An 18,525-nucleotide genomic window follows, 5' to 3' on the forward strand; every position below is an offset into this window, starting at 1 on the left:
ATTTGAGATCTGCAGAGGCCAGACTTGCAAAAGCTTTTGTATTACAGATGTTGAAGAGGCATTTCACACAAATCAATGCAATATTCAACTATGCAAGTTGGGTGGGGTTTGGTAGTTTCTTTGTGGATTTTTATTTTAAATGTTTGTGCTCCCACCATTAGCAACAAATATCCTTAGCAGTATTACATATAGTTTGCTTTCTAGATATGTGCTTATTTTATTAGAAAAAAATGGTAATTAAAAAGAATTAATGACAAAGTCCTTGCACTGCACCAGTTAAATGCAATTCCTTGACAGGGGTAGAAAGATTTTGGCCAATGGTTATCATGGCAACAACCATTGGGGGCAGGAGGTGGTAAAACCAATAAGGATGCTGTATAAAGCTTCCATTTTAGCACAGCCTCTTCCTCATTACTCACAGAATAGTTTGTTTTCTTCAGAAGATAACCTGACAGTGCCCCACATTATAAACATTTTCCTGCAAGAAAATAGGAAAGAACCTTGCCCAGAGCTGTGTACCTTCCCCCCTACAGCAAACACTGAGAAGTAGAGGGCAAACAACAGAGATTAGCAGAAAAAAAAAAAAAAGGTTTTTCTTCTTAGCTGTCTACTTATTTCTAATAGCTTTAGTGAAGAGACAGACACATAGTGAACTTGTGTCCACCAGACCCCTTAACACTTCGATTTAGGTTGCTTTTCCTCATAACTGTGATTTGAAATATGCAGCTCCAGCTGGCTAAGTCACATTCATAAAGGCAACACAAAAGTAAGCATACCAAGGTGATATTTGCAGGTAGATAAAAGAGCTCCTACATATTAGTGATGTTTGAAGTGAACAGACCCAGCTGACAGGTCAGAATGGATCCCACCACACAACGCTTGCTCTTTTTAGTCCACCTGCTCCTCTTTTAGCTTTGCCCCAACAAATCAGTGCAGTCAATGTACCTAGCTAATGGATTCCTGTCTCAGCAGAGGCACAGCAACCACTGTGGGGTCCATGTTGGTCCTTCCCCCTTTTGCTCCCACTGCTTTCTTCTCCTTGTTCACTCTGTCACCAGAGCTTCTTTCTAGATGGCACTTGCCATCAGGCCAGACATATTACCTGTATCTGCTGTCTCCTTAGCAGCTTTTAGTCTTCAGCAAGACTATAAAAACTTAAAATTCTTCATGTGCAAGCAAATGAAAACCTCAAAAGCCAAAACGTATGAACTTTTTTTTTTCCTCTAGCAATAGGATTTCATATTTTGACACAAGATGCCTGACCCTGCTAATTTTCCAGTTTTCTACATTGTTGAGGAAAAGCTTCTTGAAAGCTGGCCAGACTAGCAGTTACCTAACTGTAGGAAATATTTTGGACAATTATACCTAAGGATTAAAAACTTTGGCCTTTAATACAGATTTCCTTGGGAGACCCTAAAACTGCAAATATCCAGTTAAGTGCATATCATATGTACATTGACACAAAACCAGATACTGTCCTGCTGCTCTCCCCTGAACACAGGGGCATAAAAAAACAGCATCTCTTAGAGACTCATGCTACATGTACCTCAAATACTGCTTGGGTTGTAGTGCCATCTTGCAACTGAATGGTAAGAACAGAAGTGATTATTTAATCCCTTAAGGAAGCCTCAGCTGGTTTCTCATAAGCTGTATTCATGAGACTATGGCAAATACTTCAATACTTCAGGCAGAACTGGACATCAGTCCCAGAAAGAAAATACTTTAGTTTCTTCAGCTGGTATTAGCTTCACTGACCTGAACTTTCTGAAGATTTGAAAAAAAAAAAAAAAAGCATGAAGATTTAAAATTAAATGGTTTTATTTGTTTTAAGGGAACTAAGGCTAAAATTTCAGCTTCTGCTTAATAGTTGCACTTTCCCCAGTTTGACTTCATGAGAGTGGTCAGTGGTTGAACCAAGATTCAGTTGTACTGTATATTTCCATTGGCAGCAGAAGTAAATAAGTACACTTCATCCCTCCTTACCTCAGTGCCAGTTGAACACTATTACGGGCACTTCAAAGAATTAAAGAACAAAACCACCAAATTTCCCCCACCCCCAACTTACAGCCCAGTCTGCTCAGAAGGCAAGTAGACTGCCATGGAAAAAACCAATCAAACTCTTTTGATCAGTGCAAGAATATCCCACTGGTTACAAAGCATGCAAGTTCCTAAGTATACTTAGTCTACATATTGAGTTGCCAGAGCTGAAACCTGCTCTCCTTTTGCCAAATTCTCAGACATTAGATACCCATCCTTCTGTTGTGTTAAGAGCCTCTGAATACCAAACACTTATTTTATTACTAAGGCCTACAAGCATTCCCAAATGGGAAAATTTAGTTCGTATCTGTGGACATTCCCCTACTGTAGCATCATTAGAATCAAAATTGGGCAAGAGAATGACTTTAAACAAATGTGTCTGGTATCAGAAGTGCAGTGGTATTCGTTATTCCCGCATTGATCTTGCACACTTGCCATCTTCATCATATTCACCCATCAAATGCAGCATGTATGTTCCAGTATAGAGAAGAAAATGTCCAGTTACTTGTGCTGCATGGGACATGAGCTGAAGCACCTTCCTAGAAGAAAAGCCATTTGTTTAACAAAAATTGGACCAAAGCGATGTTGCCCCACTCCCTCCCCACCTCCCCAAGACCTTCAGGCTGAGCTAGGTATGTATGTACATATATATATACACACACACACACACACACATATATAAAGAACTCTTATTCCTCTTCACTTCTGGTGAGGCTGGTAATTTTTGTACCTTCTTTAGAGCAAATTCTTCTGAGGCCACTGATAGACAGAAAACTAATGACATGCTGACAGACTCAGAAAACCCACTTGACAAAGCAGCCTCTCATGCTATTAGATGTTTTCAGGTCTTTTGCAAAGCCATTACTCAAACTACCAGAGCTCAACTGAAGACTTTGCCTGGGAGCCCAGCAGCATTCCTGCAGCATGAATCCACTTCACATTTCACCTTTAGGCCATTTACTAATTCAACACTGCATGTAAATCCAAGCTACAGATCAAACTTGATTAGATCTGAAGCTGAGCAATCACATTACAGTGAATGCCCAACAGCAAAACAAGCAAAGCAAGGACAATTAATACTGTCCAGTCTGCAAGACTTAAGAATTTTCAGTTCAGAACTACTTTTATTTTTTTAAATTTTTACTAAGTATCACCTTTCAAATATGTCATTCACTGTGAGAATCAGTACTGATCCATCAACTAATATCAGACAAGCATCAGAGTTCTGCAATAGACTGTGGAGCACAACAGATTTGCAAGAGAATAGAGATTATATTTGAGTGGTCATTTATTCAACTTAATTTATACCTGTGACTTCCTTCTATTCTCTAAGAAGGAACTGGGACACCAGTGCTGAGAGCTATGGGCAAGCCTCATCACCTGAAAGGGAAGTTGGGTCTTACAACTATAAAGCTGAAATACTGGGGAAATGGTATGCAAGAACCAGAACCATTCTAAATCTGAAAAGGAATCAGTTTCTGATGATGCGGAAACATGACCAGCCTTCCTCTTCTGCAAAAAGAGGGAAGATTTTCTAAATTCCTGTCTGAGAAAACATGCAACTGTGAACCCTCTGTTGCTGTTCACATCTCTGATGTCAAGCAGAGAAAGCAAAGTTGCCTTCCTACAAAATAATTTTTTTCTACTGTAATGAAAGATTTGCAGTCAAAATCCTAATGTTTCAAAAGCATAGAATGCCCTGTACTTAGAGCCTGGGAAGCCTTTTAAAAAACTTTAATAAAACCCTTATGTTTCTCACACATTTACCATTTCAGCATGTCCTTCCCTCCACCAGAGAGTACAGGCAAAGGAGCTTCACAGTTGTAAAGAAAACTGCACCTGGTACTGAGCTTTTGAGCAGCTGCAGTGTCACTTGCACTCAAGAGCAGTTGTCACTTGACCCATGGAGGAAGTTATGAACTGGACATTTGACACTAGAGACAAACTGTTAGGGGAAATGCACTAATCAGATGTGGCAGGCTTTGAGCCCCTCCCTGCAATGAACAACTGCAGCTAAGTCCTTTCCCTTCATGCTCCACAGGTAGGCTAGAAGAGTACTCACCAGTTAGCAATCTGGAATTCATTAGCAGAGGGACTACACCAAGAACCTAACTTCATCTGTTTTCAGTTTCAATAGCAAGTTGAGACAACCCATCTCACTGTTGTGTTCATGAGTATTCAAGGTTATCTTCTTTGTTATCTTGTTTTTTGCTAGCTGACTATTTTCCCACCTTGACACTTGCCTTACAGCTCAGCTGTAACATAACAGTGCTTCCCAAAGAATTCCACAGCTACTTCAGCTGTTCACCAGTATCATTTCTTTCTCACCAGATTTCCTGTGTTAGCAGGGAGGCAGAACTTTCACTTCAAATCCTCCTTAACAGTGCAAGTTCCAGTGCTGACACTCATCTCCATAGCAGATAGCTAGAAATCAGTTTGTGCTGGCTGAAGAAACCTGACAAACACAAGAACTGGAGGAGTGCAGCTGTTTGAAAGTAAGCCTTTGCTCTGAAGGAACCATAAAGAAGGCAGTGCTACAGGTGGGCATAACTTATACTTGGATGATCACTGCAGCAGGACCAGAGATGCATCTCATCTACAGTCCTAACAGCTGTAGCCTGAAGGATTGAGCAAGGGAACACCTAAATAGAGTGGGAAAGTTAAAAGATCAGGAACAAAATTAGCATTATGATGCTCAATACCTGCATGATGAGAGGAGGGACTATTTGAAGTCTTCAAACTAAAGACTACATATTGGTCAGGGGAAATGAAACCTCACTTGCAGGCATATACATCTGTCTGTTCTGTACAAAGCAGACCTTGTCCTCAAGTAATAAAATGCAGCAATGCTATACTCTAGAGTCTCAACCACAATTTGAAAGGTCAGATAGAGAAATTTAGGACTGCAACTTCAGCAGCTATCAAAGTATGGCACCTCTGTGAAGGAGACTGAACTCAAGCAGACAGCTTGTTTTTGACAAGGCACTGACTTTCAATACTGTTGAAAGCAGTGGACAGGACTGGTATTATTTTGCCCATGCATGAGACAGCATTTCTTGACAGTCTGTTCTACAAAACCCAACACAGATTTATCCTGAAGGAGACAGTGATCCTTTAGGCTTCATTAGTTTGCTTAGAGACCAGCTGGCTTAAAAAGTGACATCAGTATCTTACAGATGATGACAAATTCACACTAAGTGTCATATCTCAAATTTTCCTTTGCCTCCATATAGGTCAGGTGGTGAATTTGGCAGCCAGGTACTGCAAAGTCTGAGCAAGAGACTGTCATTACATCTCAAATTCCTCTCATTTCATCTTCTTGAAGCCCACCTTTCAAAGAGTCTGATGCTTCTTCCTTATCCTCCTGCATTCTTCAAAGAAGTCAAAGTAATCTGGGGAAATTCTCTCAGGAAAACAAAGAGACTGCACCCACAGCCTTGTGGTAAATACAAGCTGATAAGATTTTGCCTTGGGGGAAATTTAAGATTCAACCATAAAAAGCTATATTAAGTTTTTACATATCCACTGTCCACCTAACAAAAGAAGAATCAGAATATTGGCCAGTATATAACAACTAATAAAACCACTAAGTCTATAAACACACCTGCTTCAGGAAACCAATAAGCAAACAGATTTTACATCAGCAGAGGAAACACTTACCTCAATATGCTCTTTGCTCCCATACATTTGATGTCATATGAGACAGAGTAGATCTCGTAGAAAGTTGCCTTGATATTTAAGCAGCCAATAAAATCCTTAGGGTTCAGCTTGTACAGATCAAATGTGATGTTAGCTACTCCCATTTTCTTCTTTTGTCTCACAGCAACTACTCCATTTTTTGCCTAATTTAGAAAGGAGAAACATTTTGTACAATGAGCCAGGAAACTACAGCAAGACAATCATTAACAGTGCAGCTTTTCAGATGGACCTCCTGAATATTTCCTGCAAAGCAGCTTCTTCCTCAGAGTAGTCCCAGCTAAAGCCACTGGACAGTGTTCTGACATTTAATTATCCAGGTATGCTCCAGCTGCTAGCCAAGGCAGCACAGTTAGTCCACACTGAAACAGTCACCAAATAACCAGCATATTATTAGGTCCTTTTGTTTAGGAAGGAGCACAGTACTGGTGGGCACTCTTAGGGTCAGCTGTAAAAAGTCAGGTCTTCATCTCAAGTCCTGGCTTATAAACACCTCCCTTTTTGTTCCTACTAAAAAGATAACATGGGGAAGAAACCCCTACCGATCAGGCCTAGGGTGTAGTACTGAGCATAAAAGAAAAATTTGAGGAGGAGGAGCATGTAAAGTCATCTTCTACCTTAAATCCAGCCTCCTTTACTGAAAACAGCCCTCATCTACTTCAGGACTGCCCGAGGATGCTTCTTTCAGGATCCCTGGCTTCAAGAAAAAGACTGACATAGCAGCCCTGTATTTACAGAGACACCTAGTGGGTACTTGGAATAATCTGTTCAGGACATCCCACTCAAGGTTAACGATTTGGCAGCTGCCAAAGTGTTTTTGCCTGCTAAATGAAGCAACAGCGTTGTGTAAAACTGGGCCTTTTTGTACATGTCACCTCAGCACTCAGACAGTGCCATAAGTCAGACCAAGTTATACACTTTAGCATATCATTAACCAGCATTTTTATGCCTGTTTTACTTTGACAGCCTCCAAGCTCCAGCAGGAAAGGCTCCTATCAACACCAGTTCTGAATATGTACAAGGCAGTACTGATGGGCTGAGGTCAATTTTATGAGGTTCAGCAGGGCAAGGTAACAGGTCCAAGGGTCACAACAACCACAAGCAATGCTGGAGTCTTGGGGTAGAGTGGCTGGAAAGCTGCCCAGAGGAAAAGGACCACAGCCAGCTGAATATGATCCAGAAGTGTGCCCATGGTGGCCAAGCAGGCCAACAGCATCCTGGCTTGTATCAGAAATAGTGTGGGCAGCAGCACCAGGGAACTGATGCCTCTTTACTTGGCTCTGGTGAAGACTGCACCTCAAATACTGTGTACAGTTTTGGAGCCCCACTACAAGGAGACCAAGGCGCTGGAGTGAGTCCAGAGAAGGGCAGCAAAGTTTGCGAAGGGTCTGGCTAACAAGTCTTATGAGGAGATGCTGAGGCAACTGGGGTATAGTCTGGAGAAAAGGAGGCTGAGAGGAGACGTTATCCTCTACAGCTAGGTAGAAAGGAGGTTGTCAGGGCTAAAGACTAACACGTAGAGCTCTCAAATAACAAGCTATAAGACAAAAGGATATAGCCTCAAATTGGGTCAGGAAAGTTTGGATTAGGGAAAAATTTTTCACCAAGAGGGTTGTCAAGCACTGGACCAAACTGCCAAGTGAAGTCACCATTCCTGCAGGTATTTAAAAGACACACAGGTGTGGTTTTTAGTTACATGGTTTCACTGTGGACTTGGCGATGCAAGTGAGTGATAGGACTTTATGACCTTAAAAGTCTTTTCCACCCTGAAAAGGGGCAGCATTAAAACTTGTTCTGTTACCAGGCCAGTCAGAACATTGAGCAGAGTGGGAAGGAGGAAGGTGAAGTTATACCCTGGCTACAACTAAATTTTTGTTCTTGGAGCTCATAGCCTAAATGTAGCAGGTTGATAAGCCAGTGAGGTATCTAGGGGAAAAATGTACAAGCTGCTCATACTGCAATAGGAGACTGAAAAAATGGGGCCACTTGATTGAGCAATCTGTGTACAAACAGAAAAAATAGTAGGCCTGCTTACAGCTCCTCAGCTAGCTCTGCACCTGGTGGGAGAAATATTGATGCTATCTTTCTAGAAAGAACTATTTAATGGACAGATAATTAGGAGTTTGATCCCAGTTCATTGACATACAGATGACTGTTTCCCCACAAATTGAACACAAATATGACTAGAGGGCTAAAGCTAGCTGACCTTAGTAGTTCTTAAAATATCTTAAAGCATGTAGACTAACATTAAGTTTTAATGACAAATTTTAGCCATTTGCAAGATTAAACACCAGCATTTTTTCAGTCTTCACTAAACCAATACTGCATTCACAAGGCAAAGCTTCTTTTATATTGCTTAATGCGGGCAATTTTTCCCCTCTGAAAGCTAACCCTTAGAAACATTGTATTTTTAATTTCATGCAGCCAAAGTGCTTATTTTCTTTACATTACGAGAAGGCTAAAGAACAAAGTTATTTCTGAGGATCTTCAAAAGTGGGGGATTTCCCCTACATTTCTTTTCAGTTGTAAAATTTCATTTAAATTTGTGGCAAATCTTTTGCCAACAGTTCTATGTCCAAGCAGGGGAAAAAGCAAAATAAACTGAACTTGATTTGTCAGCCAGGAAGGCTCAACAAGGAGTTGATGCCCTGCCTTCTTTAAGGGAAGTTTTCTTTCTCTTCTCCCCTCTTTCCAATTCTTTCAGTACCCACAGACACTCTTCCATCCACTTCTGAGAGAGGCAGTCAGCACTTACTTGTGTCCATTTCTGTCCTTTTTCTAGAACCATGAAGTGCGTATTATCATCCAGGGACCTGAAGAACTCTTCTGTGTCCACAACTGTGCCATCTTCCTCCAAAATCAGAGTAACTATTCCAGTAGATATAAGGAAGGCATCTAAAGTCTGGAAAAAAAAAACAAACAAACCCCAGTAGATTTTAGCATTTGAAAGGAGAACCAGTATTTGGTATTTATACTTGCTTATCTGCCAAATTCTTCTGAATTTCCTCAATAATGATTTTTTAGAGGAAAAAGAGTCAGTGGATTGCCTTTCTGGGACAATGTATTTTACTGCCAGTTTCAGTCAGGGTGGGACTCTTTGCTATACCTTGCTGATGAGCTCTTTCAGGCTGCTTGCAACAATCCCTTTCCGGCTGCTTCGGGAGGCGTTGGACACACGGAAAGGTCTCCCTGCAGGCATGAGTGGAGGGAACAGGGTCTGTTTTGTTACTGCTCCCACAGATGCTCCCATGGATACCAAAGATCTAAGACAAATAAAAATTCAGCATAGTTATAAAAATAGTAATGTCAAGTAGTGTGAGAAATAAGAGGAGTGCTGAGCTCAGTGTTGTAAAACCATTACGAAACTAATTAACAGGTTACTTTAGACTCAGGAGCTTGCTTTCAAAACTAAACATTTTATAGCCCTACAGACACGTTGTTTCTGAAATTTCTGTTGCCAGTGACATTTGAAAACACTTGTAAAATTAAAAACATTTCAAGCAGATGTGGACAACCTCTAGCTGAGCTGATATTAAGGTCATGGTTACAGTGAGGCTGGCAGGTTTAAACACTGTATTTGAAAGACAGCAGCTCTTGCTTCATTAAGCCATGCAGATCATAATTTTTACCTGCTAGATAAACAATCAGATGGTAGACAAAACTACTTTCAACTAATTAGATAAGATGTGACTTCTCTTTAGGAAGACTGAACATATTATCAAGGCCAGGTTGGATGATGCTTTGAGCAACCTTGTTAGATGAGAGGCATCCCTGACCGTAGCAGGGAGGTTGAAGTAGGTGGCCTCTAAGGTTCCTTCCAGCATAAGCCACTCTATGGTCTGGTTATCCAGATTCATAACACTTAGCATCAGAACACAAGTGGACCTCTTTGATACAGTTACACTTGACTTCCAAACAGCCCCGCTGTTTATCTGAGAAAAAGTATCTACAATCTACAAAACTTCATGCAGTCTTGAAAATGAGAAAATAACTTGTTTGTGCTATGTAACAAAAGATGTCAAACAAAATTAGAATTAAGGTCAAAGTATGTAAATTTATAGTGTTAGAGCAGGCTAAAAGGAGCCAAGTGCTTCTAGGAGATGGTTTTAAATTTTCCTGGGTAATCGCCTGTTCTAATAGCAACTGTTTGGGTTCCCTCAGGAAAACTAGAGTGGATACAATTTACAACTGCCTGCTCCCACAGCAAGGTACAACCTGCTCCCACTTACATCTAGTGACAGCTTTTCACTGACAAATCACATTGGTTAATTCAATAGCTAGCCAGTTTGCAAAAATCACCCTCTGTAACAACACCTGGAAAGGACTGGTCTCTAACAAGACTTTTACAGAGTTACAGATTCCCAGATTCCTGGACTTTACCCCTGTGTATCTTTTTCTCTTGAATACTGAATTGCATGGGAGGGGGAAAGAGCTGCATCCCCATTTTGTTCTCCCATAGAGATGTAAAATGTCAGGTTTATGTAGGAAAAATCTATTCTAACACTTTCAGAGAGGGAAGGATTGGGCTAGCAATCTCTTTCTACAGACAAGGAAAGAATACAGGAATTCCTAGAGCAACAATGAAATGATAGAAAGTTACATAGCTAATAATGTTCTAGTCACCTTTTTGGGGAAGTCCACATTGAATAGGGAGAAAAAACTATCCTTTCCAAATGTCTTATCTGGTCTTGAAGCATATTTTTTGGGAAAGCAAAGTAATATCTGTTACTGGCCAGATAATTACAGTAAATAATTTATTTTGTGGTCTCATTCAGAGCTGCTGTTTTGCTGGGCTTTAGGCTATTGTCTTTCCTTTGTATACAAAAAGTTTCTCTCCTCGGCATTACTGGAGTTATTAAAAAAAAAAAAAAAAAAAAAAAAAAGTGGGGTGGATGTTCAGCAGTTTTATTCTAGCTCAAGCTAATACCTTCATGGTAGTGCACTAGGTCCCTGGCTTTCAACATTTTGCTTATATACACATGACTTGTAGAAACCTCTTTCCTTCCTGTAACAAAGGTGGTGAGAATGAGCAATCAATGTGGCTCTGAGGAAACAGGGACTCTTTCAAATTAAAGAGCTAATAAGCACTTTCCTCCTTAAGTAGTGTGAAGACCAGCGAGGAGGACAAGGTGCCAGAGTAGCATTGATACTCCACAGAAAGGAAGGGTGTGTTCGCTTATCTCTTATTAAGCTGATAATTCCCCAATCACCCCACTAATCCATGGGCAGCTCCCATTATGAATCACTTGTCTATTCTTCAAATATGTAGCCTGCTTGATTATCTCGGGGCTGATGACACCACAGGTACCCTGATGTTAGAAAGTGCAATGCTCAGGATTCAATAGACAATGCTTTTGGAACTAGTGATAACACGTTCCTTTTCACACATTTGAAGAGTAGCACATAGAATAGTTACTTCAGCAGTATATGACAGCACTGCAATTTTTTAATTTGTTTTTGTGAGGACAGAAAACACCAGTCCAGCTGAACTGTTTTATTTCTCATTACTTAAGCCAAGTTACCATTAACAAAAGCCAAAACATTCATCTTGATATAAAAGAGTGATAGGGGTACAGCTCACAGGCAGAACTTGTTAGCTCAAGGTTCACCTCAAGCATTAACACAGCCAACTACACAAGCCATAATTTACAGTTCTGAGCAGCTGTTTCTTCAGGATTCAAGACCAATCACCTCACACTGCTGCCTGGTTCTCAGATGTAAAATGTCAGTGGGGAAAACCCACCCCAAGAAACAGATTAACCAGTACTTTCATTAGCTCCATCAGATGGCCACTTAACAGGAGTCCAAGTCTTTGGGAGTTACTTAATACTGATGTTGTTTCATCTACATTTCTATACAACCAGTCAATATAATCTTTAAACCAAGTCTGCTAATGAAGCAGTGGGTCTGGGCTCCAGGCAGACTGAGGTTTCAGTTAGTGAGAAGTACTAGGAAACAAAAGCCAGTGGGATTTCAAGAAGGCAAATAGAGTGTGAACCCTTCCATTTCTGGGCCTGTTGTTGAAAGCTTACTTTTTCTTTGTTTGCCCAGACAAACAAAAGCCACAAACGGATCAGCCTACACAGAGGCCACCTAGAAAGAGACTTTTTGCTGCAGCTGTCCTCAGAAACTAGACAAACCAATTTCTGATGCAGGGAATTGTACTAGATTTGAGCTACCAAATCAGATTTTAATAGGAAATTCATATAAGTTAAATCAGGAAACAAGCAGTAACATTCTAAAGCTTTAATAGAAAGTGGAGTGACATGTCAGGTAAAGACAACCTCACAATTCCTTCATTATTCTTTAAAGTCAAAATGATCAAGTCCCAGCTCTTCCCTAAAGGAGAAAGGGACCCAATATGAGTTGAAAACAAACATAACTGAAAGAGTGAATGTTTTCAGACTCTAGCATCTTGTCCCATTTGTTTTGTGCAACTAGAATGCAAGAGAAAGACTCAAAGATACTATCCCAATCATTCAGTGTCATGCCATGTCCGATTGGACAATTTATTTTACCCTGGGATTAAAAGCATTCCTTGAGCCCCGTACACACATTTCACTCTTTGCCTTTGTTTGCAGTATGTCCCATATGTTTATCTAAGAATGTGGTGCAACAGTCTTCACCCTCACTCAAAAACCAACATTGCACAACTCGTGTGGCTTCAGAATATGGCATGGTTTGATTTTAGGTTAGAGTTCACTGACGAACGACAACAGCAGTTAACAGCAAAGCCAATAAAAAGAAAAAAAAACAAAACAAACCAAAAAACCCAAAAGCAACAAAGGCACAAATCAGTCGGAAGACTCAGGTTTCGACCAGATTATAGACTTGGTTTCCCTACTCTACAACATTAACTGTAGAGATAGCAGAACCGCAGCTAGAACTAGATCCCTTTGAGTGCCGAACAGAACCAGCTGTACTTTTATAGCTGGCATCCCTGAAATGGGACCAGAGGCCGGGGGTCGTGCTTATGCTGCCACTGGGTGCAAGCAGACCCCTCACTACCCCGAGGCTCCTCGCCGGACACACCGGACGGCAGCTCCGCTCCGCGCCGCCCAGAGGTGGAGGACACATCCCAGGCGTTATCCCTCGGAAAGGAGTCAAAAACTCCAAAGCTCCTGCCTGCACCTCCCGAAGAAGAGCTTCATCTGAGTCTGGAAAGGCCGCCAGAGGTAGCTTCCCCCAGATTAAACCTCCCCCTCCCTACACCCGCTGTGAGCAGCCCTCACGTCCTGCTCGAAGCCGCCCTTTGCTCCTTGAACCCCTGGAGCAAACACGGAGTTATCCACGCTTGGCTCTTTTCAAGAATTTGCTACCGGGTTCGGCGTCTGAGATGCTCAGGGGGGGGATGTGAGCTGTATGTTTGAAGAGGGGTCCCTAGCACTCACCGCACCACGGATCCCGCGTAGCCACTCATCTTCCCCAAGGCCCTCCCGGCCGTGAGGCAGCGGCGGCCGCGGCGCTTAAGTGGGGCAGGAGGTGGCTCCTCCCTGCGGAGGGACGGGCGGCGGAGGGGCGGCTCCTCCTTCCCTCTCCGCCCCCATCCCTTCCCCCGAGTGACCCAGGAGTAGAGGGGAGGCTCTCCTGCGGCATCCCACCCGGTTTTAACCCCAGCTGGGTTAAAAGCAAGCGCGGAGCAGCAAGCGCGTTATGACGGGGTTGTGGTGATGGGTGCCCCATACCGGGCTTGGGAAGGAATGTTTCTTCAGGGGCGTTTTCGCCTTATATGATTTACCTAGAAAAAGGAGGTGGGAGGATTTTGTGTGGCGTGGATCTGAGTTACAGGCTAGACTTTAGGTATTTACAGCTAATATAGCAACAGTGGAAGCCAATCTCATTTGCAGCCTCTCGGCATTAGGGCAAATCAACAGATTAAATGTCTCAGCTTCTGATTTTAGAGCCTGTGAATAAGCTTACAGCTTGGATTAATGTATACTATAGCTTTAGTGGCGGTATTATTAGTGTTATTTCTACATCTAAAACAATAGTGTTTACTGAGCAGGTACAAAGTTTTTCTGTTTTATGTGTACCTGTGGGCAAGAAGTCTGTGGGTTTTGGCTCTGAAACCAAGTTCTGTTCCTCAAGGCTGTGAAATCGTCGTTAGTCAGGGAAAACAGAGCCAGGAGCATCGGAACCCAGCTCCCAGGAACAGCCTGACCTATTACTGTTGATCCGGGATAGACTCCAGAGGCCTTGACCACCATCCCTCAGGTTAACCCCAGGGTCAGGAATAGGTAATTACCTAGTTACCTAGATAGCTTTTCATGCTCCAGACTGTTTAGGACACAAGATCTTCTCACTGTGTTTCTTCACTCTCCAGGTTTCTCTAGCGGGTAGGCTGACACTTGCTAAATGTCTTCAGTCCTTGGCTTTGGGGCCCATCTCAGCTATTAAAAAAGCAAACAAACAAATGAAACCTAAGCCTTTTAGTTCAGGACAAATTGTTTTCTTGGAGGTCACAATCTTCCCAGCCTGGGGGAGTAAATAGCTATTTTTCTCAGATCAAACCTTAGACCTACAAATCTTCAACTGGGAAGATCTTCAGCCCAGACTTTTCCCTCTTCCTCCTAAGGGTGCTTAGGACTTACAGGTGTGTGGAGACTCTTCTCATATATTAACTTCTTCTTTTCCTGTTTTTGATGACATTTTGTTACAGTTCTGCAATTTGTCCCTGACAATGTGTCATGGAGAGCAGGAAGTGAAGAACAGTAAATAGCTCTCTGAACATTGGACTTCGAGCAGATTGTTTTCCCCTGGACTTCCATCTTGGGGTTGACTAGAGAGCACAACTGAAGCTATTTATGCAAAGTGGTGTATCTGTAAGGAATTCTAACCAAGGATTTCTGACAAAAAACTTGTGTACATACAGGTTTTCCTGCTCTGAAGGGAGAAAACAGGGGAGAAAGGCAAGAAGTTTTGTTGGATGGTCTGTCTCTTCCTACCCACTGACTCTTTGGAAGAGACGGGAGAGTGGCTCTTGGGAACTGTATGGAAATTGCAGTAACTTAAGGATTTTTCCAAGTAGGTTGGGGCACAGAAGTCTCAAAGAGGTGAAAATTTTAGACTTGCAGAAGCTTAGCTTTACTCTGCTCATGTTCCTCTTCCCAGGAGTCTCTGCAGGGACATTCAACCAGTCCAGCTACTGCCAAGCAGCCCCCAAGGTGACATCCCCAGCGTGAGGCCAGCCAAAGCTCTAAGGCAGGGCTGGCATATTTTGCAAGGACATGCTTCTCTAGCTGCATGAGTGCTTCAGCTTGCATGGCTATTGTCCTAACTAATACAAACACAGCTGCTGGCTCAGTAGTGACGTGAAAAAAATGTCCTTTTGAGGTCTGTCATGATCTGTAACAAGAGGAGGGTATCACCGGTAGTTTCACAAGCTGGACTAATGCTCCTTTTTTTTTGAGCAAGCAGTAGTAAAGCCATCATATAGGCAAAAAAAAAAAAAAAAAAAAATGGACCTAGGAGTTCAGTGCCTCAGCAAATAAGTGTCTCTGAACACCAGCAAGACAGTGTAAAAATGAGATGTGTACAGAATCTAGTGAAGAAAAGTACACAATAGTAGCATGAGCCAAATCTGGCAGTCAAATGCAAAAAATGAGACATTAAAAATATATGTGAAGATTAAGTATATATACATTAAGTATAAGGACACTAGCTGTAAGGCATAATTGTTCCACTCTTTCACAAGGAGGAAAAATGAACTGTGGGTTGAGGTGAGGAGGTCAGAATACTTAGCAGCATTTTGCTTCAGTCATCACTGGAAACATTAATCATGCAAGGGTCAAAGTACATGGCTGATGTTGAAGGGAGTGAACACTCGAGGTGGAGTCAAGTAAGCAACTGTTTTAATCCCACTTACTAAATCAATATATCCCTTTGTTGAGATGCAGTGACTGACTCCGTTTTTGCTGGTTGTTCACAGCAGTTCAAGTCAAATGAGTTTGCTTAAATCACTCCTTGCAGGGGTCATATTGCTATGAAAAAATTCTACATGTGATGTTTAACAGGGAAGAGAAGGCACTCCAAGTTTTGTTGTGTGCAACTTCCCATGAACAGTATCAGATCAAGTTTTCCTTACCACCCTTCAAGAAAAGAAGTTGACAAATTGGAGCAAACCCAAAGGAAAGTGGGAATGATCAGAGATTTGGAAAATAAAGTGTATGGGCTGTGTAGAAAAGGAAACAGGAAAACTGTATGGAGGTGTGAATCATGAGTTTCAGTGATTTTAGAGAACTCCAGGAAGGGGAATGGAATAAAATTTTCTTTATGCCTCCCAGGGATTAACCTGTAGGAAAAGAAAATTCAGGTTTTCTTTAAGACACATTTCACCTCTAAGGTGAATCTTAGGTGCTGGGATCAGTAGCCTACCAAAGATGTTAAGTCAGTTAGGTGTAGGTATTTCTTGGGCCAGTGTTCAAATGACACAAAGGACAAATCAGAACACCTATGATCAATTTGGACATTCTTTCTGTTTCTCAAAGCTCTGTCAAATTCCATGAGTAAAGTTAATGCAGAATAAAGTGTTCCTGAACCGTGCTTCCCTTTACCTAAGCAGGGAGCCTGAGAGTGAACAAATGCCCTTACAACAGGGTTAGCCACAAAGGTAACAGAGTCGCAAGAGTTGGTTTAGGTTTGCAAAAGCCAACCAAAAGTTCAGCTTCTGCCCTTTCCTGTTTTCAGCTAACCTGGATCATGGTTTCTTTTAGAACCACTCTTTTGACCACCCCTAAGTAAATAAATCATTTCTTATCCTTTCCATAGAGACCCAATTTTCTGTTCTTTGCTGGGTCTTCAGTGTTACCATAGTGGTTTCTAAATTGCTTTCACTCCTCTGCAGGTTTCTGTCTCCACTGTGTCGGGTTCTGCTTTATTTTTTTCAGGCCATTCGTGTTAAAGATTTGGTTGTTCATTCTCAATATTTGTTTTAACCACTACTGAGCCATCACTGAAAGTTTTAAAGAGCAAATTGGAAAAGCACTGGTTACAGATGCCTTAGATACAGCTGATTATTTTGAGGTAAGGCCGTGGAGTAAAAGATCTCAGGAGGCTGCTTTTTATTGTTTTTTTCAGAATCTTTGTTAATGAAACTGTTTTTTATAGTGCCTAACAGTTTTGCAGGAGCCATGGGATGTTTTATTAGCTATACAGAAGGGGCCGAGGCTCCTCCTAAAGGTGGCATCGTGGCTTTGCAAGGTTATGCAGAGAAAGCTGGGAACATTTTTTATTACTAATTGAAATTTCCTGTAATTGGCTGGAAATGGTTCTGTGGCTGGCAAAGGTTGAAAGCCCTATTTGCACAAAAGACTAATCCTTCACTTCAGTGAACCATCTGGCCCAGAAAATGTTCTTTATTGTGAGAATTCATGGGTGAGTATTTTGTTTTATTTTCTTCTTTTTGGTTTTCTGTGAGGTTAACAATAGGATCAAAACACTGACAATGGATGGGCATATGTTGTATATGTGGGAAAAAAAATATCCTGCCAAGAGTATTTCAGTGGTGTGAAAATCTTCTAAATAAATTTAAATTTAGATGCTCTATAGTTAGGCAGAATGCTAAAATACAAGGATCAGGCTTTACCCTCATTTACCCTCTCTGCAATACTGTATGTGTAAATTAATTGCAGCTATTTGTGGGCATCATTTAGCTGAAAGCTGACTTACTGAGAACTACATAGTGCCAACAGTAATGAAAAGCAGAAATGTTGCCCATGAGATTCATTATTGATGATAATGTACTGTAAAATCCATATTTGTTTACTCTGATCATGCTAAGGATAATCTGAAATATTTTATTTTATGTTTCAAAAGCTGCAAATTCAAAATGTGCAGGTTTCAAATAAAATTAAATCACTGTTAATTGTGTTGATTTGTTTGTTTCTAATATTTTTTACAGTTTATTATTGTGCAGCGGTACTCTCTACAGGAAGAAAATAAAATATTATTCAGAAAGCAATATGACTTTTTATTTTATGAGCATTCAAATTTTATTTAATGAGGTTTTTCTTCATAATATGAGAGGCTATCAAGCATGGAATTGTCCCATGGCTTCTCAGTGATGTTATGATTTTTATAGCAGATCTTGAAGAGCCTTGGACTCCAGGCAAGACTTCAGAGCTACTGCCGCCCCCAGGCTGAACTGTGAGCTCATGCTTCATTGGTAGCTGCACTGATGAAAAAAATTAGATTTTCAAAATCTTCTTGTACAAGGAGTATCTCTAGTTTATGTCTTACATGGCAAGATTTCAAAGCTTAATTAAAAATAATAATTATTTTCTTTTGATTTTTCCCAAAACAAAGAGTAAGGCATAATAGTCAGACAGCTTAATGGGTGACTTTCTTGAGGGTCTCACTGTGTTTCAGTCAACATGTTCCAGCCTGTGATGTGCTAACCTCTGATTTTGCTCAGTCATTTTTAAGGGATGCACAAGCAGGAACCAGATTCATAGATGCTATACAGTAACCTGTGTGCATGTGAAATTTCCAAAACATCTCCACTAAGGAATTTTTAGGGACCGCAGGTTGAAACAGGCTGAGAAAAATATTTCTATAACTTACTGCTTTTAGATTCTGCTCAGATACTTTTGCTCTCTGGAGAAAAAGGGTCTTGTTAAGCTGCAGGAACTTTCAAAGTCAAATGACTGCCAGACCTAGTTTGGAGTCCAAGCCTGACTTTGAAGCTGAATGCCTTCTGACCAGAGCAGGCCTGCCCCTGTTTCCATCCCTACAAAATATCCACAATCAGCTTTCAGAATCTAACAGGTCTTTTTGTAGTTGTGACTATTTTCA

General features: G+C 41.2%; 1 protein-coding gene and 1 long non-coding RNA gene across 8 annotated transcripts; one reads left to right on the forward strand and one right to left on the reverse strand.

Moving 5' to 3' along the window:
• Positions 1-127: 127 nt before the first annotated feature.
• On the reverse strand, positions 128-13,268 carry CIDEA (cell death inducing DFFA like effector a). 6 transcript variants are annotated; one of them, XR_011724477.1, is made up of 6 exons: positions 13,125-13,268; positions 8,840-8,996; positions 8,489-8,635; positions 5,698-5,879; positions 5,368-5,570; positions 4,252-4,679 (listed from the first exon to the last, which is right to left on the reverse strand). XR_011724477.1 is itself a non-coding variant. In XM_071737135.1 (5 exons), exons 1-5 carry the CDS (start codon positions 13,151-13,153, stop codon positions 2,539-2,541), a joined length of 549 nt encoding a protein of 182 aa, XP_071593236.1. In that variant the 5' UTR covers positions 13,154-13,268; the 3' UTR covers positions 128-2,538. The 6 variants fall into 6 exon arrangements, 5 of the variants coding, with proteins under 5 accessions (XP_071593236.1, XP_071593235.1, XP_071593239.1 ...); XM_071737135.1 differs by lacking the exons at positions 4,252-4,679; positions 5,368-5,570 and adding an exon at positions 128-2,572; XM_071737134.1 differs by lacking the exons at positions 4,252-4,679; positions 5,368-5,570 and adding an exon at positions 128-2,576.
• A 482-nt stretch (positions 13,269-13,750) lies between these two features.
• LOC139793746 (uncharacterized) lies at positions 13,751-17,692 on the forward strand. Of its 2 annotated transcripts, none has more exons than XR_011724766.1 (3): positions 13,751-14,069; positions 16,810-16,911; positions 17,150-17,692. It is a non-coding gene; the product is annotated as an uncharacterized lncRNA (long non-coding RNA). The 2 variants fall into 2 exon arrangements; XR_011724767.1 differs by lacking the exon at positions 13,751-14,069 and adding an exon at positions 14,591-14,786.
• Positions 17,693-18,525: the final 833 nt, after the last annotated feature.

The sequence above is a fragment of the Heliangelus exortis genome, chromosome 2 (assembly GCF_036169615.1).
Source record: "Heliangelus exortis chromosome 2, bHelExo1.hap1, whole genome shotgun sequence".
NCBI classification, from domain to species: Eukaryota; Metazoa; Chordata; class Aves; order Apodiformes; family Trochilidae; genus Heliangelus; species Heliangelus exortis.

Bases quoted from the DNA above. Each gene is read 5' to 3' on its own strand.
- CIDEA (XM_071737134.1), bottom strand. From the start codon at position 13,153: ATGAGTGGCTACGCGGGATCCGTGGTGCG. The intron at 8,997-13,124 runs GTGAGTGCTAGG...TATTTGTCTTAG, and splicing joins TACGCGGGATCCGTGGTGCG to ATCTTTGGTATCCATGGGAG. The intron at 5,880-8,488 runs GTAAGTGCTGAC...TTTCTAAATTAG, and splicing joins AAGGACAGAAATGGACACAA to GCAAAAAATGGAGTAGTTGC.